The 24,795-nt window shown below is 40.4% G+C and overlaps 1 protein-coding gene across 1 annotated transcript in view; it reads left to right on the top strand.

The window, feature by feature from the left end:
• Positions 1-218: 218 nt before the first annotated feature.
• The window catches only part of LOC133521548 (E3 ubiquitin-protein ligase Bre1), a 31,156-nt gene continuing 6,579 nt past the window's right edge, over positions 219-24,795 (top strand). The window contains exons 1-16 of the mRNA XM_061856576.1: positions 219-427; positions 591-749; positions 1,169-1,355; positions 3,184-3,369; positions 4,283-4,497; positions 11,761-12,021; positions 13,658-13,831; positions 14,281-14,538; positions 14,871-14,972; positions 16,397-16,512; positions 17,257-17,410; positions 17,891-18,043; positions 21,760-21,951; positions 22,652-22,844; positions 23,523-23,617; positions 24,509-24,640. Of these exons, the coding sequence (XP_061712560.1) occupies positions 597-749; positions 1,169-1,355; positions 3,184-3,369; positions 4,283-4,497; positions 11,761-12,021; positions 13,658-13,831; positions 14,281-14,538; positions 14,871-14,972; positions 16,397-16,512; positions 17,257-17,410; positions 17,891-18,043; positions 21,760-21,951; positions 22,652-22,844; positions 23,523-23,617; positions 24,509-24,640 (2,571 nt within the window). The 5' untranslated portion in view covers positions 219-427; positions 591-596. The remainder of the gene's footprint in view (positions 428-590; positions 750-1,168; positions 1,356-3,183; positions 3,370-4,282; positions 4,498-11,760; positions 12,022-13,657; positions 13,832-14,280; positions 14,539-14,870; positions 14,973-16,396; positions 16,513-17,256; positions 17,411-17,890; positions 18,044-21,759; positions 21,952-22,651; positions 22,845-23,522; positions 23,618-24,508; positions 24,641-24,795) is intronic.

The following is a 24,795-nucleotide window of genomic DNA, read 5'->3' as shown; positions in this document are numbered from 1 at the left end:
CGTTGAGCTCCACCACCACCTCCATAGATGGCAGCACCTCCGTTACAATATCTTTTGCCACCTTACAACTTTAATTCTCTTGAATTATTACAGGATTAATCATATTAAGCAATTATTTGAATGCAAAAGATACTGATTTAATTATAATTTATTTTTATCATAGTGTTTTCGTGCTTGTAATAGTTGAAAAAAAAACAGCTTTGTGTTTTTTTTTTACCTTGGCAACATTATTGTAAAGAGACGTCTTCGTTTGGGTGAAGAGGTGGTTGCGGACGGACAACCAGTTTTTTGTACTCAAATAAGATTAATTAACATCATATTTACCACAATGATAGGTATTTTAATAGCTATTCGAAATTCAGTATCTAATGAGAAAGAACAATCTAATTAAAGCTACTGTTTCCAGACTGTCAATATTGACAAGCAGGTATGCATAACCCAGGCAAATACGATTGCATGTAACTATCTAACACAATATAAGGTAATCTGTGTACTCGTGATTTGGTTGAATAATATAGATCAATAGTTTGATGCTAAACTTTCGTAATTAAACATATTTGAAAGCATAATTTCTTATACTTATGTTTTAGTTCAGGATGTCTAAGCGTGGAGCAGACGATGGCGGCAACGGCAGTGGCCAGCCCCCGATCAAAAAGGTTCATTTTGAACCTCACCTCATTGGACCAGTATCCACTCTGGAGGAAATGGACATCAAAGTCCTTCAATTTCAGAATAAAAAGTTAGCTCAGGTAATGTATTACCCTATTGTCATGTTAAATAATAGGTAGATTGCTCACAAATTAGATGAAACAACACAATCAGCTGATTAACAAAACAATCTTCAACAAACACTACTTATGCATACAGAGTTTTACTAATATTTCATGAAATAAAGGTTAATAAGATAATCTAAAATAAGTAATACAGCAATTAAGCACAAAATATGAGTCAACTGCTCTTGATATTGACACTAAATTCTGCCAAATAGGGAGTGCAGTAGAAGTAAGTATGGTTATGAACCAAATGTTTACTACTTTTATATTAGTAATATCTGGAGAGGAAAATGGTTATTATCAGTCTAATATGATTCTACCACAATCTATTTCTTTGTCATTCTTATTTATCATTTTGATTTACAGTTATTTCAATGTGTCTTGAATCTTCACAGAGAATAGAACAACGCCACAGGTGTGAAGCAGAATTGCGGGCTCGGATTGAACAGCTAGAGAAGCGACAAACTCAGGATGATGCCGTACTGTGTGTTGTCAACCGATACTGGAACTTGCTGAATGAAGATATCAGGGTGCTGCTGCAGAGATTTGACGCTGAGACTGCTGATGAGTCGGAAAATAAAAGTAAACTAGTATATAACATCAAGTTAACATGGTCATTTCAACTATAATTTTTTACGAGTTCCTGATCTTTTGGCAGAAGTTTATCTAATAGTATTTATGCTGTTTAACAATTTTTGCAAGCTTATATTAAGTTTCACCTGTCCCCCCGTTGTCTGTGGGTCTGGAATAAAATTTGCTCCCATTTCCTGGTTGGTTTCCGATGAAGCTGAAGCTCTCTTTGCCTGTTTATTATTCTGTACAATTATTCAAATTCTTTTTTAAATAGAGAAGAATTAAAATTTGATCAAAAAGTTTTTTAAATCTGCTGAATATAAATCAAAGTAACATGTTTTTGTCTTTGTAAACGTGTTTAGTGAAGGTTTTATTATTATTATTTAATTTGATACACTAGCGCTTCAAGAGCTCTTGGAGCTGATGCCTGTATATTGCAGCACTTGTGTTTATTTAGCACTTTTTAACGTTCTAAAATGTGTATCTAGTCTATGTTTGAAAGAGGTTACACTGACAACAGTTTCTGGTAAAGAGTTCCAGCGGTACACAATTTGGCAAGAAGTGTTTCCTAGGGTTGCTAGCAGATGGAGGTTTAACTAGTTTTTTTAGTGTCCTCTCAACCTTACATTCTGGGTTGATATATATAGGTCTTTAATATTTGGAACATTGTAGTGTCCAGACAAGATCTTGTATGTCTCAATAAGATCACCTCGCTTCCTTCTGTCCTCCAATGTTATAAGACCTGAAGCCGTTCTTCATATGGCTTGTCTTTCAGTGAAGCAACCATTTTAGTTGCTCTTCGCTGTACTTTTTCCAGCAAAGTGATGTCCTTTTTAAAGTAGGGGACCATATCTGAAAAGCATACTCAAGTAAAGGACGGAGGTATGACTATATTCTAATAAATATAAATAAATCTCTTTCTTTTTCCTCGCGTTGTCCCGCCATTTTGCCACGGCTCATGGGAGCCTGGGGTCCGCTTGACAACTAATCCCAAGATTTGGCATAGACTACGATATATATAATATGTAAATACTTAAATACATAGAAAACACCCATGACTCAGGAACAAATATCCATGCTCATCACACGAATAAATGCCCTTACCAGGATTTGAACCCGGGACCATCAGCTTCGTAGGCAGGGTCACTACCCACTAAGCCAAACTAGTCATCAAACTCCTTAATCCACCAAAATCCTTAGTAATTACATGGAATGCTTTTCGGATCATATACAGCATAGAATTTGATCTCTTGGTAATTTTGGTGATATGCGTGTCCCATTTTAAGTTATGTGAAATAGTGATGCCCAGGTCTCTTTGACTAGCTACTGCTTGTAGGGGAACAGAGTCAATGTTGTAATTTAGTTTTGGGTTTGTTTTTCCTATATGTAGAACTGTGCACTTGTCAGCATTTAGTGATATGAGCCAGTCTTTAGTCCACTGAACTATGCGATCTAAATCACTTTGGATAATATTACGAGTTACCAATGGATTACCCATAACTTTGGTATTGTCAGCAAATATTGAGTTCTGACTGTACTACACTCTTCAAATCCGTTATAAATATGCCAAACAGGATTGGTCCCAGCACTGATCCCTGAGGAACACCACTATAGACGTTGTGTTCATTTGATAGAGGGTCCCCTACTCTTACTTTAAATATCCTGTGGGTTATGGTCATGAGTTACCAATGGATTACCCATAACTTTGGTATGCAAATATTGACAGTTCCCACTGTACTTTATTTCACCTTAACACAATTATGAGTAACAAAAAAACATGTTGCTAACTTGTATAAAAAATTGTGTATATTATCAACGTTAACATTGTCAATTCCAGATGAAAATGAAGCTACTACATCATTCCTAATGCAATTATCTACATGGGACAAGGAGGAACTGGACGCCCAGTTAGCCAACAGGGTGCAAGTGAGCAAGCGAGCAGTAGCCAAGGTTCTGCAGGCGTTTGATCGGCTGCAACAAAGGAATGAGAAGATATGGAGGGCTATTAAAGGAGAAGCCGAAGGTATGTTGTTTGCTGTATTCTGTGTATAGTAAGATGCTTGAGTGTGGGAAAAGTTAATTGATAACTGGTTATAACTTGAAGTTTATTTATATTGCCTGCTTAGCATTTAATTGATTTTGAAATCACACTAGTAAACCTGTTAGAAAATGGCTGGTCCAATAACTATGAATTATGTATGTTTATAGATTTATGCTGTATCCTTTCAGTTTCTTATCTAAGATTACATATATACAATTATAATTATTTATTATCCAAGGTGTTGTGTTTATTCCATATCATGCCAAATTTCCAGGATGCTGGAGTCAGACCAAGATAAGTTGGCAGTGAATTTGGTAGCCCAGGCGGTGGAAGTTTTATTTTAAACGTCAAACTTCTATGAAATTATGACGTTTATTTAACACTAATCATCTGACCTATTAAAACGGCTGCCAACTTAGCTTGGTCTGACTCTACGTATAATTTCCATTGATCATACTCACAAAACGGCCAGTGCTAAACGGGCAGTGGCGCGCCGCTCCGGCCGAGGCACGTCTACACTGCTGTTTTGTGCGTGAGGAAATTGCCTCGCGCGTATGCTTGCTCTGTGTGGACCCGCCTAATGACAAAGAATAATATGCATAATCAATGTTCCAGAACAACTTGTATGTAAGGTGAATCAATGGTAGTTATATTTTGTCAACTACTTATAGTGCCAAGGTCTAAGCACATTAGCTTCGACTCTATTCTAAACAAATTGTACATAATTTAACATTTATTTGCACTGAGCAAAGGCTTCCCTCTTATTCCTCTATCTGAATCTTGAGTAATTGTTCAACCAGTCTTTACCAAATAAAGATGTCACGCTCGCTCTGCCCTCTCGGCTTGTCTGTCCTGCAATATTGCTTACTTAATCCAATAAATAATGCGTGTACAGAGGGCGCCCCATCTCTGGACGAAACCATCCGCGCGACCAACGTCGAGGTGACGGCAGAAAGCCGCCGCCTGCAGGCGCAGTGCACCGCTCTACATGAGAAGCACCATGCCATGACGCTCAGAGTCGCTCAGCTGCAAGATGCTGTGAATAGTCGGGATACAGAGAATGCAGAGCTGAAGAACCAGATTGATGATCTCCAATACGAGTTGTTGAAGGTAGGTGGTTAAATCTCAATTACTTCAGAAAATGCTTTATTCTTTTATAAACTTGTCCGCGCAACAAAAGCAGTGCAATGTCCTACATGAGCTCCGACGCTCCGAGTCGCTCAGCTACAGGACGCTGTCATTAGAAGGGATACAGAGAATGCAGAGCTGAAGAACCAGATCATTGATGATTTGCAGTATGAATCTCGATAGGTAATTACTAGTACGGTCGCCAAATCTCAAAAGCCCTCTAGAAACACGATTTAATTGACTCGGCTCGGCCTTACCCACAACCGGTATCAATGTGTTCGGACAGTTCTCCTGATCACCGTACATGCGGTAGTAAAGCGGAAAAATGGTGGAGGGGATAGTAATGACGTCACAAAGATGGCGGCCGGACCTATTCTTTTTGGCGGTGTATCTCGAAAACCACTTAACCGATTTTAATCATCGAGGTGTCAAATAATAGCTTATATTATGGAGATTATTTCCTTTTCTACAAACATTTACGTGAAACCTATAGGAAAAAAAATAATCACAAAAAACAGTTTTTTTATAAAAAAAAATTTTTTTATTTTGTAAAAATCTCCGTAAATATTAGCATTTCGCAAATTTTGTTTAATATAAAACATATTGCTTCATTATCAAGGAATATAATGAGCCTTAAAACATACAGATCGAGTAATAAACAATGAAGCTACACTCATTTATTTGCGCATGGGTAACGATAACTGGCTTTTACCGGTCGAAACTGTGGTGACTGTTACGATACGTATTGAATGGAATTTATAGAGTATCGGTTTTAATTACTGAAATTATAATGACAATTATAAAAACCAGACACAATAATGTTACCTTACTTCGACGTTTAGTCTCTTTTTTCGTCTTAATCATAGGTAGGTACATATTTCTTTTTACTTAAAAATTTTATACAGGGTGAACTTTTAACCACCAGTCATACTCTGCGCAGCGACTTTATAGGTCATACTGAACAACTTTTACTATTAGTAGTCCCCAAGCCGCTCCGAGGCCAGATTTAATTGACTCAGCTCGGCCTTACCCACAACCGGTATCAATGTGTTCGGGCGTTTCTCCTGATCACCGTACATGCGGTAGTAAAGCGGAAAAATGGTGGGAGGGGATAGTAATGACGTCACAAAGATGGCGTCCGGACCAATCTTTTTGGCGGTGTATCTCGAAAACCACTTAACCGATTGTATTCATCGAGGTGTCAACTAATAGCTTATATTATGGAGATTATTTCCTTTTTACAAACATTTACGTGAAACCTATAGGAAAATAATAATCACAAAAAACATTTTTTTTTATACATTTGGTTGGTAGGTTTGTCTTATGTTTTAAAGCAGTAAAATCTTTCAAGTCGAAACACAGTATAAATATACATTTTGTTGTCTAATCTAAAAGTATGATGTTCATTGTTTAAGACTGATTAGTGATTACTGAATTAAATAACATGCTATTTGTTATTTTTGTTTTATTTTTTAAATCAGGTATTAATTTATTCACTATGTATCACTATACAGGCAAAATGTGTATCATAGTTGGTCTGTAAGTACTTACTACTTGTGTCGAATATAGGTATAAGATGAAATTTTAACCACCAGCCATACTCTGCGCAGTGACTTTATAGGTCATACTGAACAACTTTTATTATGGGACCAATGCCGAATCACGCAAGAAAATTTGGATCTGGAATGACACCCACTGGCTGTGCCCTACCACACAAAGCGAGATGACATTCACAATGCCCATACCTCTCTTTTGGACGTAGTTTAAGGACGTACCCGGGTCCATGACGCATGCTCGCCACACCGCTGCTTAAAATAAGCTGACGCACCGTAAATTGAACTGCGTAAAAATCGCAAAAAATATTACACGGAGATCTTATGGCAGACACCGTACCGGTGACGTAAAAGACGCAACTGTTTTGCGAACAAAAAAGATTCGCGTGAAGCACGTCACTGCGATTCCGTACCGTCACCGTTTTTTAAACAGCGGTGTGGGGAGCATGCGTCAAAAACGGTACGCATACGACGCGTCACTGCGATTCCGTATCGTGACCGTTTTTTAAGCTGCGGTCTGGACGCACCTTGTATTGTATTGTATTGTATTGTATTCGGGCGATTTTTCCGCAACTCGACGACTTGCGCCTATTTTGCGTGATATGTTGGGGGTGGGCTAGTCCTGCCAGCCCAGCTCCTCGAGGAATCCTATCAAACCTTTGATGTTGAGTAGGACCTCGGGGAGGTCTCTCGGAGATCCGAGATGTTTAGCCCTGTATGGAGTCACTCCGCTGCATTCCAGCACCACGTGAGAAGCTGTTTCTTCTGTCTCCATGCAACCTCGGCACAGGGGACTGTCTGTGACACCTGTTGTGAAAAGATGTTTGTTAAATAGTCCATGACCTGTTATGACACTGGTTACCATACTCAGTCGGACCTTCCCTAGTTGCAGGAGCGCCCTTGTGAGTTTTCCGTTGATGCCAGGCATGGCTTCTTTTGCCTGTTTGCATCCAGTCTGGTTCAGCCAGTGTTCTGTGTGTAGTTTCCCTGTACGTGCCAGCAGCATTGAGCGTACCTTGCTAAATGGTATCGGAAGAATCGGTTCCGGACCAATCGCCCCCGCATTCGATCCTTGCCTGGCAAGCTCGTCCGCAGCATCGTTACCTCGGGATCCACTGTGTCCCTTGATCCATTGTAGGGTGATCTTGTTATTATGACATACCTCCATTAGTCGTTCGTGGCATTCGTGTATAAGTTTGGATGTAACTATATGGCTATTTAGAGCCATTAAGACTGCTCTACTGTCGGAGAGTATGCGGATGGAGGATCCTACTACCTTCCTTGCAGTGATGGCAGCCGCCGCGTTTATGATGCCCATGCACTCAGCTTGGAATACCGAGTTATGGGCTCCTAGCGGAGTGGTGATCGACATGTTCAGGTCTTCTGAGAAGGTTCCAGAGCCCGATCCGCTGTCTGTTTTGTACCCATCAGTGAAGATTCTCAGCTCCCGGGGATTGAGTTCTTCATGATTGTCGTCCTCATATAACTGTATTTTGTACCTTTTATCGAAGATAGCTTGTTTGTGAATCCGGTCCGTGCCTGACCTAAGCACTGGAAATTCGTCATACACCTTTTCCAGGCATTTTGTGTGAAGAGCTCCTGTGATGTTAGACCATATCTTGAGGGTTCGCAACCTTACCGCTGAGAGCCTGGCCTCTTGCTGTATGTGTAGGTGCAGCGGTGGAAGGTTTAGCATGACCTCCATGGCTGCAGTCGGGGTAGACCTCGTGCAGCCAGTGATGGCCGCGCATGCGAGCCTTTGAAGTCTTTGTAGTTTGTCTCGTACGTTGCCTAGGTTTGTTCTTGGCCACCAAACCAGAGCACCGTAACAGAGTAAGGGGCGGATTATCGTCTTATAGAGCCAGAGGGTAATTTTCGGGTTGAGTCCCCACCTCTTACCAATCATCCTTCTGCACTGCCAGAAGACAACTCCCGCCTTGTCTATCCGTTTGTTGATGTGGTTGTTCCAATTGAGTTTATTGTCGAGAGTTAGTCCTAAGTACTTAACTTCATCGGACAGCTGTAGCTCAGTTTGGAAAAGTGTTGGTCTGGTAAAGTTGGTCGCACCTTTATATGGGACAGTCAAAATTTTTTTCGCGATTTCGGAATTGGTCCCATAGTAAAAGTTGTTAAGTATGACCTATAAAGTCGCTGCGCAGAGTATGACTGGTGGTTAAAAGTTCATCCTGTATAAAATTTTTAAGTAAAAAGAAATATGTACCTACCTATGATTAAGACGAAAAAAGAGACTAAACGTCGAAGTAAGGTAACATTATTGTGACTGGTTTTTATAATTTTAATTATAATTTCAGTAATTAAAACCGATACTCTATAAATTCCATTCAATACGTATCGTAACAGTCACCAGTTTCGACCGGTAAAAGCCAGTTATCGTTACCCATGCGCAAATAAATGAGTGTAGCTTCATTGTTTATTACTCGATCTGTATGTTTTAAGGCTCATTATATTCCTTGATAATGAAGCAATATGTTTTATATTAAACAAAATTTGCGAAATGCTAATATTTACGGAGATTTTTACAAAATAAAAAATAATAATTTTATAAAAAAACTGTTTTTTGTGATTATTTTTTTTCCTATAGGTTTCACGTAAATGTTTGTAGAAAAGGAAATAATCTCCATAATATAAGCTATTATTTGACACCTCGATGATTAAAATCGGTTAAGTAGTTTTTGAGATACACCGCCAAAAAGAATAGGTCCGGCCGCCATCTTTGTGACGTCATTACTATCCCCTCCACCATTTTTCCGCTTTACTACCGCATGTACGGTGATCAGGAGAACTGTCCGAACACATTGATACCGGTTGTGGGTAAGGCCGAGCTGAGTCAATTAAATCTGGCCTCGGAGCGGCTTGGCGACCGTACTATACAGCAAGTTTTTAAAATCCGTTCATTTTCAGTTGTTAAATCGAATGGACCAGATAGAACCTGGCGGGAAAAATGGGCGGGACTCTCCTTCAGACTTAAAAAAAAACCGAAAGCACTTCAAGTTAAAAAAGTTATTCAACATAAAAGGTATATATGTATTTATTAATTAGTGTTGTGTGATTGTCAACCAAATATAAACATTGAAATTATTCAATACTACAAGCTCGATATTGTATGTTGTTAATTTTATCAATATGTCAATTCATTATAAAATTATGGTGTTAACTTCATTAACTTAGTATAGATATCTAGAACTGTAACCTGGAAGAGCGAGGCCTCCTGACACAGGTACTTCATACTGAATAGGAGGACTCGACCACTATCTGTTTACCAACTAAGATTGAAATGAAATATCTTATAATTCTCTCTCTTTAGCCCATCTCTACCCTTCGGGTGTAGGCCTCTTTCATTTTATGTCCCTCGTCATGGTTCTGTGCGACCTGGAGCCACTTCTCCGAAGTCCTTTTGATGTCGTCGTCCCAATGCATCTGGGGTCTACTTTGAGGACGTTCCTCCCCCCATGGTTGCTATATGACTAGCCCATTCCCACTTCAATCTGGCTACGCGTTTTATGACATCGGTGAACTTGCTCTGCTGTCTCTGCCACTCATTCGTTTTACGGTCTCTCAATGTGATCCCAACAGTGGATCCCAACCAGTTTTCTCTTTAGCGTCCGGTGGACAACGCTCAACTTATGTAATATGTCCTTGGCGAAGACCCAGGTTTCCGCACCATAAGTGAGAACTGGCAGGATACATTGATCAAATATGCGCGCTTTTTGTTTTGCCTTAAGTTTCATTTTGAAGGCAAACTCGAGATTGGAATAGACTTCCCAAGCAAGTCGTACGCTTCTGTTGATCTCATTGGTTTAGTTCTTCGTCCCAGTCACTATCTCTTGTCCCAAATATACGTATTTATCGATAGTTTCGATGGCGGTATGGTCAACTGTGATATTCGCCTTGACATCTGTATTGGACATTGGTCATAACTTTTGTCTAGATTCATTTCCAGGCCACACCGTATGGAAGTATCGCTGAGTTGTTGGATTATGCTTTGAAGTTCAGCGGGATCATTTGCCAATAAAACAATGTCATCAGCAAACCGCAAATTATTTAAGCGACACGATTTTCCCTATAAATGCTAACCACAATGGCATTTAATATTCAGTCGTATTTTCTATAAAGATTCTCATCGACAATATTTGATCCAATGTACTGTGACCACTTTTAAATCCGGCTTGCTCCACTTGCTGGTATGAGTCAAGTTTTTTGGTGAGGCGTAGGGTAATGATCTTTGTAAAAAGTTTGTACAGGTGTGAGAGCATACTGATGGGACGATAGTTGTTTAAATCTGCTTTATAAAGTAAGATGACTGGCACAATTCCAAATCTCGGGTATAGTTTGCTCCTCCACTCCAGGCATCTGTTAAAAGCTGTTATAAGTAGCTCAGTCACTCTATCTCGTCCGTCGTTTGCCATCTCAATAATGATGTTATCACTACACTTGAATCGACCGGGATATAAACCGTGATTACCTTTTATATTGTTTTTATTGAGCTCCATTTCCCGATATTTTATATCCCGGTCGATATAAGTGTAGTGAAACTAACCGTGAATCATTCAAAACTGTTAATGATGTAATCACTGCCGGATTACTTGCCATTTTTCATTTTTTTGAGAGCATATTCGATTTCGCTTGTTCTAATTTCAGAAACATCTTCAGAGACAACATTCGTAAGTTTTCGTTTCGCCATTCCTCTTGGTTTGGGATTTTGGGATGTGTATAACTTTGAATAATATTTATTTGTTATTTTGCTTTAGCTCTATTTTAAATTTGTTATTTTCATCTAAGTGATTTGCTGCGTCCCTGGTTTTAAAGCTCTACGAAATACTTTAGGACCCTGATATTTGTCTATTGTATGCTTAATGGTTTTTTCCCGATATGCTTCAATATCTGCTTCGACCTGCTTTCTTTTTCTAGTGCAAAGGTTTTTAAAGTAGTCTGTTCCCCCTTTGCCCTCGCGTAGTACAGTTCTCCTTTTTTCTAGAAGATCTCGGTCTTAAACTGTTGGCGATTTACTTTTGCTGATCTAGGTGTTAAATCTCGCGCTATCCCGTACAGAGCATTTTGTTTGGTGTGAATAATTGTTTCATCGTCACAGTCCTTGTCTAAATGACTTAGCTTATATCTTATGTACAGTTGTGTATAATAGCAGTACATAAGAAAATTAAAATTAAAGGAAAACAATAACTTTGGATCAATTATATTCGATCTTTTTTTATAATTCTTCTGCATTACTATTATTATTGTTGTCGTATGGCTTTATTGAAAAAATAAACTAAAATCAGGGTTACAAAGGTAACATTAACATTATAGTCATAGTTTAAGATCTAAGTTTGATTTGATAGCCATTCCCTGGCCTCCACAGTTATCGCGTGCAGTTCTTTCATGCCTCCAGAAAAGCATCTCTTGGGGCATTCCTCCACGATGTGCGTGGTTGTCTGGTCTGGCGCGCCACAGTCGCAGTTTGGCGTTATAGCTCCATTTATGGAGATTATGGTTGCAGCGGCTGACATCGGACCTGATTATTTCAAAATTACTTTAACCTTTACTTGAATAATATTGGAAGAAAAAAATAAATCATGAAAACCGGCTATTTTACTGACGCGCGGAAATTCTTATATAAACGTAAAACCAATAAAATAAATGTAACCAAACTCATCACACCATATGTCTTCCTCAGATCCGCTCCCGCAACGACAAGCTGGAAAACCACCTGGCGGAGGCCATAGAGAAGCTGAAGAGCTACCACCAGTCCGGCGCCGCCGCCACCGCCGCCGCGCCCGCGCCCGCCATCTCCACCATCGCGGCCGCCAAGCTCGAAGACATTGCTGCCGAGCTGGAGGAGCAAAGGGAACTGGCTAATAATCGCTTGGCAGAGTTGGATCGTCTGCATAGGCAGCATAGAGATACGTTGAAGGAGGTTGAGAAGCTGAAAATGGATGTAAGTATTTTGACGACCGGTCTGGCCTAGTGGGTAGTGACCCTGCCTATGAAGCCGATGGTCCTGGGTTCGAATCCTCGTAAGGGCATGTATTTGTGTGATGAGCACGGATATTTGTTCCTGAGTCATGGATGTTTTCTATGTATTTAACTATATCATATATATCGTGCTCTGAGTACCCAAAACATAAGGCTTCTTGGCTTACCGTGGGACTTAGTCAATTTGTGTAAGAATGTCCCTATAATATTTATTTATTTTGGTCTGCCCTGTTTATCGTATTACGGGGCAGTGACTCCGCCACCACGGCAGTGGAACTTGAAGACATCGCCGTCAAGTGAGATTCTTCAAGATATAAGATAGCTGCGAGATAAATATATGAAATCTAGCTGAAAGACGAACTGTTTTTTAAACCTTAAAAACATGACGTATCATTAGTGATATTGTAGAAAATCGGAAATATAAAAGTAATTTACCACTAATGCAAATTCATTAAAATATGCATAACCATTATGAGAAATAATAATGTGGTAGGTTAGCGTGGTATGGCCATTTAATGAGGAGGGATGAATGCCATATAGGAAAAAGAATGTTAGGAATGAATGTTGATGAACGGAGAGCGGATGGTAGACCCAAAAAACGATGGATGGATTGTGTGAAAGAGAATATGAGAAAGAAAGGAGTGAGTGCTGAGGTGACGAAAGATAGAGGAAAGGAGAAGAGGAACATGTTGTGCCGACCCCACATAACACATGGGATAAGGGCAGGAGGAAGAAGAACCATTATTAGAATCGCAATCCACAATTTTGAAGTCCATGCCCAAAATGAGTATTTTGATCGGTGTTGCAAATCCATGTCAATACTTACGCTATTGTTCTTATGAGGTGACGTTTGGTTAGTTTTTAATCAATCAATAAAAGTAACACTGGCTATTTAATAAAAGTACGCTGCATGAGACCACAAGGATTTGGTTATTGTGGTCTATATTGGGAGATGTTTATGTCCAGCTATAGGGGCATTTCACGCCAAGCGGGCAGGCAAAAAAAGTCGATGTCTCCGATTTTCGTAATATTTGAGTATGTTGTATCTATACATGTCCTTGATACGTGTACCAAATATTTTTGATATATAATAATTAGTTAAACAGTTAAGTCAGTGGTAGCGTTTCCGTTCTAGCTCCTAGCCCACTTCCACGCCCATTATGAAACTTAGCAAGGATGTTCTATATAATATTAGTTATTTTTAGAAGAAAAAAAAAACAAAGTGGTCGAACAGTGTGAAAATCGAAGTAGATTTTTTTTTTAATTCCTAAAAATGCAATTAAAAAGCTCATTAAATGAAGTAATAAATCGAGTGTATTTTTTATTTAAATGTATAATTTTATAACTTGATAATCTGCTTTGAAGTTCTGCATGTCCACCACTTGGCCAAAATTTCAAAGACCGCGGACGACACGCGGCTGCAGCTGCAGAACGCCACGAACCTGCATATGATGATGATCAGACATAGAAATTTCAAAGTACAACATACTCAAATATTACGAAAATCGGAGACATCGACGTTTTTTACCTGCCCACTTGGCGTGAAATGCTGCTATAGACGTATTTTAGTTTGTATGATATGTAAATCTTCTATTCAGATCCGACAACTGCCAGAATCGGTGATAGTGGAGACGACAGAGTACAAGTGTCTTCAGAGCCAGTTCTCGGTGCTGTACAACGAGTCCATGCAGATGAAGACCGCGCTGGACGACACGCGGCTGCAGCTGCAGAACGCCAAGAACCTGCACATGCGCCAGATAGAGATGATGGAGGTACCTGCGTCTCTCTCTAACACGTGTAGTGTGGTGGAGACAAGTGCTGGACATCGAGTCCGTGCAGATGAAGACCGCGGACGACACGCGCCTGCAGCTGCAGAACGCCAAGGACCTGCATATGATGATGATGTTTAGGGACGGCCGAAATACTTATAGTCTCAGTGTAATGGGTACCCATTTACGAGAGCATTTTTCATTTCATTTATTCATTGCAGAACCATGGTTACATTAAGGCGTTAACATGTGTTAAGTGTAGGCATGGTTACCCTGTCACATAGTTTATAATCTAAAAACGAATTACTAATTAAAATACATAGACAAACAAGCTAGCGAGACACCTAACTTAGCCAACACATCAATTATATTCTCTTGCCACCATGATTTGCGATTCAATCTAATGTAAATATTAAATACTGATAAGTTAGTAATTCTCGCCAATATTTCAGAGTGAGGAGCTAGCCAGACAAAAAGCCCTCAGAGCCGAAATGATCCAACTAGAAGATGTTCTCGGGCAACTGCGGAAAGAGTACGAGATGCTCCGCATAGAGTTCGAGCAGAACTTGGCCGCCAACGAACAGACCGGCCCCATCAACAGGGAGATGAGGCATCTCATCACGTCGCTGCAGAACCACAATCAGCAGCTCAAGGGGGAGGTGCATCGGTACAAGCGGAAATATAAGGATACTAGTCAAGAGTTAAACAAGGTCATTTTTGTATAAGAATTTAATAAGTAAGCGTCTTTTAGTGAAATTAGTATTCTGTGATCGCAGCAGATGCCACTATTGATATTAGTAGTAAAAAAAATCTAAATATTTAATAAAATAATAGTAGATCGTATTTGACTTTATTGATTAAGCGATCGTAGTCCCATGAATGCAGGTTTCAAGTCCTGACTGAGTTGATTATTTTTTTCTACATTCAAGACTTTTGATAGATGTCTAATAAAATAATTAGAATATTAAGAAATGAACCATATTATTATCCTAAATATTATTGGGTCAAAGTAGCTTGTTAATGTATCTGAATGGTTATTTAGGTGCGCAAGGAGCTGGAGGAAGCGGGCGCGCGGCCGAGCACGACGGCGGAGGCGCACGACGAGAAGCCGCTCGCCGTCAAGAAGGAGGAGCCCGATCCAGAGGTATGGCGCTTATTATTACAATACCAGAATTAAACTCCTATATCCTGAGTAGTAATGGAATCGCCCACCGAGGGTTCCGTACAAATTTAGCTTATTTTTTACAAATGTATAGTTAATTTTTTTTTTCTGTACTTGTAGTGTAAGATTGTAAGACGATAGTACTTGCCAAATGTCATAGACTTAGGTCAACGGGAAGTAGTCTATACTTTTTGATTCCCGTGAGAGTTTTGAAATGCACGTTTTATGCGACATTAGCAACCGTATCGTTTTTTTTTACGTTTTTACTTAGAAGTTTGATTTTTTCACAGCTTCAAGAAACTGTAGACGTGAATATATAATATATGGTTTAGATTTCAAATCGATATCTCCACGCGGTCCCGAGATAAATGGTTTTGATAGACAGACAGAGGGACGGACGGACAACAAAGAGATCCTATAAGGATTCCGTTTTTTCCTTTTGAGCTACGGAATCCTAAAAATTATCAATATTGACGATTTTGTTGTTGAGTACGGTTTTTTTTAGAAATCTGTAATTAAAAAGTAAAGAAAAAGGTCTCTTAAGAGCATTTTGTGCCCTATTTAAGAAATCTACCCGTATGCCAGATACTAACCTGACTGTTTCATATATGACAAAATTAAAAAAACACCGCTCTCAAATCCATACAAAGAAAACCTTTAAAAAATGGCGTCAGCTGCAACAAAAGAATGACATAAATATAAAAAAATAGTACATTGTGCAACGTGGGGGTTAAGTGATATTTTGGATACGAGGGTGGTAATTCCCGACACCCGCAGGCTGGAGGGAATTAAAGACCCGAGTTTGCAATATTCTTAACCCCGAGTTACACACAATGTTTTTCATCACACTTGCGAAGAAAAAACTAAATTTTAAGCGAAATAATTCTTAAATACGGTGTCATACCAAACATTCGTCCGCCATTTTGTAATTTCTTGACAGGTTAGGCATCGAAGGCACAGGCATTCAGCCACGATTGAAAATTATGTAAAAATATTTTAAACGGCTGTTAAATTAACCAAATTAAATAATTTTAAACATAAACCAATATATTAAATTATAAACTTCAGTATTTTAAAAGCAAAACTCATTTATGCTACTTGGTTTGTATGAATAAGTAACATAATAAAAAAAAGTATAACTCCCGCGGGAACAAAATAGGCCTTTGTCCTTCAGTACACCTGCATGAAATAAGATCTTTTTCGACCAACTGTGATAAAAAAAAAACAACATAACTTTTGTTACTAATCACAACTACAGGATAAGAAAACACTGAAGTTTTCCATTACTGCTCTTTCTTTTTCCTGGTTCAATATCGGGTAGGCGGGAAGCGAGGGGTTGACAGGCAGGAGGGCCAGCCGCGAGGAATGAAAAAGAAGAGCAATAAAACGGTGTAATGTGGTCGCAGGGCGAGGAGGCGGCGGGCGGCGCGGCGGAGGCCAAGTCGGCCGCCGCCAAGGACCACTCCCGCGCCCGCCTGCAGGAGCAGGACCTGCTCATCAAGGACCTCAAGCAGCAGCTCAAGTAACTAGCTCCTTCCTCCTCACGCCTAGCGAGTGCCGCCGCTCTTGTCCAAAACAGATTCAGTCGACTCTATACATTTTAACCGTGTCGCTCGGTGTCGGTGACCCGAACGGTGGTTCGCACGACTAAAAATATATTTTACAGTACATATGGGGCTACTTTATAGCACTAGTGCGAGAAGTAGCATATTACGTTACTGTGTCGAACATTTAAAGGGCCATATGTACTGTAAAACGTTGTACGATACATGTGCGAATAGGTAATTCGCAACTCGTGTCGATTTAAAACACTCCCTTCGGTCGTGTTTTAATTTATCGCCACTCGTTTCGAATTTCCTATTTTTCGCACTTGTATCGTAATGTACTAGTTTAGCTAATCCGCGAAATAAATACGTGCTAATCAATCAGTGCTAACCCGGGGCCCACTTACGTATATATATGTTGTGAAATTATTGTAAAAAAGGGACCTTTAAAGGCCTTACACACCTAGGCTTTTAAAGCAAGTAAAGCAACCTTCTTTTTATTTCCGTCCGTTAAAACGTCAAATTATGACACGTCTTGGTATTCAATTCAACCATCAAATAGTAGTTGATTCGTAATTTGTTTTTAGATGTCTAAACCTACGAATAAAACAATTTTTTTTTCATTGCAAGTTTGAGGAAAACACTATACAAATTTCGGCGAGTTACGCTCGGCCGTCTATATCCACTTAGCATGCGGCTTCTATAGTAATGTACTATTACAGAAAAGCAGTGAACGAGCAGAAAGAGCTGAAGCTCCTATTAGACATGTACAAAGGCGTGAGCAAGGAGCAGCGCGACAAGGTGCAGCTCATGGCGGCCGAGCGCAAGGCGCGCCAGGAGTTGGAAGACCACCGCCAGAAGACCAAGATGATGCAGGTAACACATTTGTAAAGTTACATATGTAGTCACTCATCCAATCATGAAAGAAAAGAAGAGTCAGTACATTTTGAAAACCGGTCTGTTATGAATGGCTGGATAAAGGCTGGGGCATTTATTCTGAGCACAGATATTTGCTCCCGAGTGTTGGGTGTTTTCTATGTATCTATTTATGTATTTGAATGTTATATATATCGTTGTCTGGGTACCCACAACACGAGCGTTCTTGAGCTTACTGTGGGACTTAGTCAATCTGTTTAAGAATGACCTATTATATTTATTTATTAATAGTACATGACCCTCTCGGCGTCGAATTAGAAAATTACGACCTACGATTACGACTAGAAATAAGTTTGTATTGAAAAAAAAAATTACATGAGTGTCGTGTCGGGTATTAAAATCAACGTATCCGCAGTCCGTTTTAGATCCTAAGATGGCACTCCGAAATGAGAATTCAAATATGGAAAATTTGGTGTTTAGGAGAGCAAGCGCGAGCGGCGCCTGGCCGACGAGGACGCGCTGCGCAAGATCAAGCAGCTGGAGGAGCAGAAGTACGAGCTGCAGAAGCAGCTGTCCTGCGCGCGCCCCAACGCCGACCCGCTGCACTTCTCCAGGCCCTTCGCCGGCTCGCAGGTCCGACCTTACTCAGTTTACAAAGTGGACTGTAAACAAGAGTACTCTGTATCTTTAGATATTTAAATAAAACTAAACAAAATCTACCCTCAAATGGCTCCTTAAGAGTCCTTATTCCTACAGACGAGCGTATTTTGTAAAATGCTTCCTTTTTCATTCAAGATTACGACGTAACTATTAGTATTTATTCAAAAACTGGTAACGTACTTAAATAATCGTTTCCTAAACTAGCGGCTCCAACAGTTCAAATTTTCATTTTCTCTTTTAAACCTCTTTTTTAATGAGTTTTTTTTGGGAGTCTTTTCCAAATTTTGCAGTGAGATGTGGCGTTTCGGTTCTCTATTTTGCTGTAAACAAGAATCATTTGGTACATGAATGACTACAATTTGATTCAACATATCTCGTACGAGGGGCTGGAATGATTAACAATCGAAGATTCATTTGAAAAAACTGATAAAATACCTTCCGAGTTTTCTTCATTTTTTTGGCGAAAACAGGGTTTTATTATATTTTTTTTTCCGCAAATTGTACGCATTGTGCTTTAAAAATAATATTATAGCAAACTGTAACTTAATGTTAACCTATAAAAAAAAAATCATAACTATGGGACCTACATTGCCGTAAATTTATATTTTTTTTAAACACGTATAAATCACGCAGCAGCGACGCCCCGCTCTCAGTCCGCGCGGAGCGCGCTTAGAGGACGGACCTGTGCTCGATTGTCAGGCATTCGTTGCGATCGTAATCAGCTACGGAGTTCCGAGAAGTGCTATATACTGCGATTAGAAAATCTTAATAAAAGTTCATTTTTTACACTATGCTTAACAGACTCTCGCTTATTGATGGATTTTCAGTGGTCCTTTTTTTTAATACTACGTCGGTGGCAAACAAGCTTACGGCCCGCCTGATGGTAAGCAGTATCCGTAGCCTATGTACGCCTGCAACTCCAGAGGAGTTACATGCGCGTTGCCGACTCTAACCCCCTCCCGCCCCTCGTTGAGCTCTGGCAACCTTACTCACCGGCAGGAACTCAACACTATGAGTAGGGTCTAGTGTTATTTGGCTGCGATTTTCTGAAAAACGCATTTTTACTTGAAATTACGTTAGGGTTTGCATTTGCATTATTATTTTTGACCCGGATGAAGTCCAAGTTCTCATGATGGAGTCAGGAGTCGGTCACCAGAACTCCTAATCTACTCATTATAATCCCATCCTGTTTGGGCTCAAAAGATTTGCCCTGACGAACACCATCGATCTAGATGAGGTCCAGGGTCTCATGATGGAGTCAGGAGTTGGTCACCAGAACTCCTAAACTACTCATCATAACCTCATCGTGTTTGGGCTCAATAGATTTGCCCTGACGAGCATCATCAATCTAGATAAAGTCCAGGGTCTCATGATGGAGTCAGGAGTTGGTCACTAGAACTCCTAATCTACTCATTATAATTCCAACGTGTTTGGGCTCATGAGATTTGCCATGACGAGCACCATCGATCTAGATGAGGTCCAAAGCCCAAACACGATGGAATTATAATGAGTAGATTAGGAGTTCTAGTGACCAACTCCTGACTCCATCATGAGACCCTGAACATCATCTAGATTGATGGTGCTCGTGAGGGCAAATCTATTGAGCCCAAACACGATGGAGTTATGATGAGTAGATTAGGAATTATGGTGACCAACTCCTGACTCCATCATGAGACCCTGGACTTCATCTAGATCGATGGTACTCGTCAGGGCAAATCTTTTGAGCCCAAACACGATGGAATTATAATGAGTAGATTAGGAGTTCTGGTGACCAACTCCTGACTCCATCATGAGACCCTGAACATCATCTAGATTGATGGTGCTCGTGAGGGCAAATCTATTGAGCCCAAACACGATGGAGTTATGATGAGTAGATTAGGAATTATGGTGACCAACTCCTGACTCCATCATGAGACCCTGGACTTCATTTAGAACGATGGTACTCGTCAGGGCAAATCTATTGAGCCCAAATACGATGGAATTATAATGAGTAGATTAGGAGTTCTAGTGACCTACTCCTGACTCCATCATGAGACCCTGGACTTCATCTAGATTGATGGTGCCCATCAGGGTAAATCTATTGAGCCCAAACTCGATGGAGTTATGATGAGTAGATTAGGAGTTCTGGGGAGTTCGGGTGACCAACTCCTGACTCCGTCATGAGACCCTGGACCTCATCTAGATCGATGGTGTTCGTCAGGGCAAATCTTTTGAGCCCAAGCACGATGGAATTATAATGAGTAGATTAGGAGTTCTGGTGACCAACTCCTGACTCCATCATAAGAACCTGGATGGACTTCATTCGGGTCATAAATAATAATACAAACCCTAACGTGATTTCAAATAACACTGAAACTCTATAGCACTAATGTGCGCAAACGATTAATTGGCATCTTGAGGCAGCATGGGTGCGTAGCCACCATGCCAATCGATACGACAACGAAACACTATCTGTCTCTCTCTCGTACTAATATGCACAAACGATTGGCATCTTGGCTGGGCAGCATGGGTGCGTAGCCAACATGCCAAACGTTTACGATACGACAAGGAAACACTATCTGTCTCTCTATCGCACTAATATGCGCAATCGATTGGCTTCTTGGCTAGGTATCATGGGTGCGTAGCCAACATGCCAATCGTTTACGATACGACAACGAAACACTACTGTCTCTCTATCGCACTAATATCTATACGCAAACGATTGGTATTTTGGCTAGGCACCAAGCAAGTGTGTGGCCAACATGCCAATCGTTTACGATACGACAACGAAACACTATCTGTCTCTCTATCGCACTAATATACTTTATTTATACCTGCAGTCATTTACTAACTTCTTCATTTTCCATTGGTGTGAAAGAGACAGAATAAAGAGCAAGGGTTATAGTACACTCTGTAGTCTGTACACTTAGTAGTAGTGTACATAAAAAAAACTACTGTGCATATAAAATAAAATAAAGAGTGCCCATATGATATCATATAACACTAAAATTAATGTTGCTTGAAATTATATTGAAAACTATCAAGATTATTCTAGTCTGCATTGAAACGCGCGTCGCGTTGCCGGCGCTCGCGTACCGAGCGCCAACGCCCTCTATCGAGCGTTATTTCGTGAAATCGGAGAACGCTCCAAGGATTAAGGGCTCTTAAGCCAGTTGAGGGTAGATGAAAACATTACATGATCAAATTATATAGGTTAATAAAGTCAGGTCGATCAGGTTTACCAAAAAATGTTATAACTACCCGAAAATGTACAAATTGTTTGTTTACTTTTATTTAAATACCTAAAGATAGTATAGAGTATAATATAGTCGTGGCGTGGGCTTTTACTAGTGCTAATACGCGACCTTGGCCCTCCGCACACGGCGTCGTAACGTAATCGTAAGGGCCTCAGCACAAGAATCGTACGCGTAGCCGTCTCGTAAGCGTAACGTAAAAATGCAACGAGTACGAGACGCGATGAGTTCTATACACGAATCGACGCGTAGGCGAATAGTTTTGTAAGTGAAATCTCATTAGCTAAGACGTTTTCGGTGGATGTATTTCATGTATTGATGATCTTATTTTCTTGTCAGACGAGGACGATTTTTTATTTTCAGAAGTAGAAATCGATGTGCTCATTGGATCTAACCAAGCGCCGTTATAAATGACGATCATACTCGCGTTAATTAACCCTCAATTATTTTTCCCAGGAAGAAGAAGCGTTACTAAACGAGATGGAGGTGACCGGGCAAGCGTTCGAAGACATGCAAGAGCAGAACTCGCGCCTCATCCAGCAGTTGCGAGAGAAGGACGACGCCAACTTCAAGCTCATGTCGGAGCGGATCAAGGCCAACTCGCTGCACAAGCTGCTGAGGGAGGAGAAACAGTTGCTGCAGGAAAAGGTAGGCGGTCTTTAAATGTCATCTCAATAAACATATGAATATACGAGCGCTTAACACATCGAGAGTTGGGAACCCGCTTGGCGGGCGCTCTGTTCGTAGTCGTTTTCCTCTACAAAGTGGGATAATGCTAGAATCGGCTACGCGTGTAGCGCTACGAAAACGTTTTAACACATTCACTGCCGGGAACCCACCTGGTGGGCGCTCATGAACTTTGTTCAGATGCCGGACAACCCGCTAGGCGAGTTGTTTTGTATGCAGCTATAGACCACCGGTTTCTAGGGTAGTGCGCCGTTTTTTGTCTGGCAGTGAATGTGTTAACCTCGTAAGGCCCACGGTCCTTCTCATAGTACTGATTACTTCAAGCAACTTAATCCGTTTTGTTGCATTTCTTTTGTTTCGTTCGATCTCGAAACAAAAGAAATTCAACCATAATTCGTTGAGTATTGATTTCAAAATCAAATGACATTTGTTTTTTGTGGTGGGGCCCTTAGGAGGATATAACAGCCATGACAGTGACTTGAAGCGTCTTCGACTCTCAATTAATTTTCACTGCTGAAAATTATGCCAACAATAATCGTAATATTGTCTAACAAACATTTGAGACCTACAAACATGATCTTGCGGTTGCAGAAACCAACGGCAAGTGCCTCCGGGCCATGGTCGGTGCGGTTAAGACAAGTTCCACGCGTAATGTCCCCAGGTGGTGACGCGGGACCAGCAGATCGAGTCGATGGGCGCGGTGGCGCGGCGGCTGGAGGAGAAGGAGCGGCTGCTGCAGACCACGCTGTCCGCCGTCGAGAAGGAGCTGCTGCTCCGCCAGCAGGCCATGGAGATGCACAAACGGAAGGCCATCGAGTCCGCGCAGTCCGCCGCTGATCTCAAGCTGCACCTCGGTAACTAATACTTTGATGTAGCCATTTCCCAAACTAGTAAATGTTGCCGCAGCTTGCGCCAGAGAGATAAATCGCTGAGCCTTGACGCTATAGTCGTTGACACTACTGTCTTCCGAGAAAGAAAGTAAAACTATCTGTATCGTAATTTTATCAGGCTCGCGACTTTGAAGTAAAATTCAAAGTGCATATTTCGGGAGAAATTGCGTTTTTTTTTTAACGCTCCCCTGCCGTCGTCTCTATCGGCGAAGTTACTCCCAGTCAGGTGGATTCAACAACAATCATAAGCGTTGTTGTTGAAACAATTTTATTAATAATGGATAAAAAGGTTAGCAGCCTATAGCCATAGCCTTTAAGCAGAGGGGAGATAGTCCTCCTCTCGGCTTTTCTCGTCTCCGTTAGACTCAGCATTGCTCCGAGGAATTAATAGGGTTGGCACAACTTGACGTCCCTACACGTGCACGACCACAGATAAGATAATGACTTGAATTTTGACAACCCTAAATGACCGAACGGGATGACGGGACGGGACGGGACGTCCCTGCATCGCTGTCAAACTTCGGCTTTGTAGGAAGTGTCATTTCTGTACGGTAGTACTGTTATTTATTTTATGTTTTAAGACTGTCACGTTTGAATGACATTCATTCATTCTTGACTTAATTCAGGATGTGATTTTTCCAGAAAAATACCACGCACAGATGAAGGAAGCTCAGCAGGTGGTCGCGGAGAAAACGAGCGCGCTGGAGGCGGAGGCTTACAAAACTAAGAGATTACACGTGAGTCACAGTCACAACTGATCGTTTATATGCCTAAGTCATTGATATCTTAAATTTCAGTCGATCCAATTTTTCCTGTTATTTTATATTCTATTTTCGCGATTAGTAAAAATGTGGTCATAAATTCTGTCATAAAGATTTTTACTGATTAAAAAACTTAACACTGAATTACTACTTACAATAATATTTAATGTAATTACTTATTTATTACTTACAATAATATTTAAAGTAATTTGCTGTCTCCGTTTGGCATAACTCTATGTAATATTCGGAAAAATGTTATAAAAAAACGTGCAAAAAATAAGCGACCTGTTCAAGGTGATTTTATCCCTATTTTTTTCTACTTGAATCTTGCATAACACAAACTCATGTGTATTGGACTGTCAAAATTGCAACTGCAACATGTTTTACCAAATCTACTCGTGGGATGGCAGTCAGAAAATTAGCGTGTCAATGAAAAGTACCCTAAGTTAGGACGGTATTAGCTGAAGTACGGGTACGGACTTATCAGAGAACTAACTGCAGGTGACGAAATTATGCTCTAATAAAGTAGATTCTTGTACCTATATTATTAATGTGACACAGATTTTTACTCCCTTTCGCCAAGGATACTTTATCACAATTCAGCCGCGTATTCGCGTCTAACGACAATCCCAAAGTAAACAAGTAGTAAATAAAGTCGCGGTCTTAATTTTAAACGAATTGTATTACGTTTTGATCAGTATAAAACAAGCTGTCAAATCATAAAAAAGTTTGCCATATTATTTTATCAGTCAAAACCTTTGTGACAGAACTTATGACTTGACTAAGTATATAAGCAGTTCCAACAATGATCTGCTACACCCGGAATTCGATCAATCCTAATAAAATCCTTCCTATTAAAATGTTTAGGAAGAGCTTGCGGTGCTGCGGCGCAAGGCAGAGCGCATGAAGAAGATGGAGCAGGCCGGCAGCAGCATGGACGAGGTGCTGCTCGAGGAGATACGAGAGTACAAGGAGACGCTCACGTGTCCTTCATGCAAGGTCAATTATCAGACATTGTTTGTTGCAGACATTAACCTTTTTGAAGCCATTAACGGTTATATCCGCACCGTAACTCCAACGCCGAAGATGGATTAATCCGTCATAGACCACAGAGCAACGTAGACCTACGTGCATGTGGCGGATTGCATTTGTAT

Source organism: Cydia pomonella, chromosome 9, assembly GCF_033807575.1.
Source record: "Cydia pomonella isolate Wapato2018A chromosome 9, ilCydPomo1, whole genome shotgun sequence".
Taxonomy (NCBI): domain Eukaryota; kingdom Metazoa; phylum Arthropoda; class Insecta; order Lepidoptera; family Tortricidae; genus Cydia; species Cydia pomonella.
This window is presented reverse-complemented; position numbering and strand designations above follow the sequence as displayed.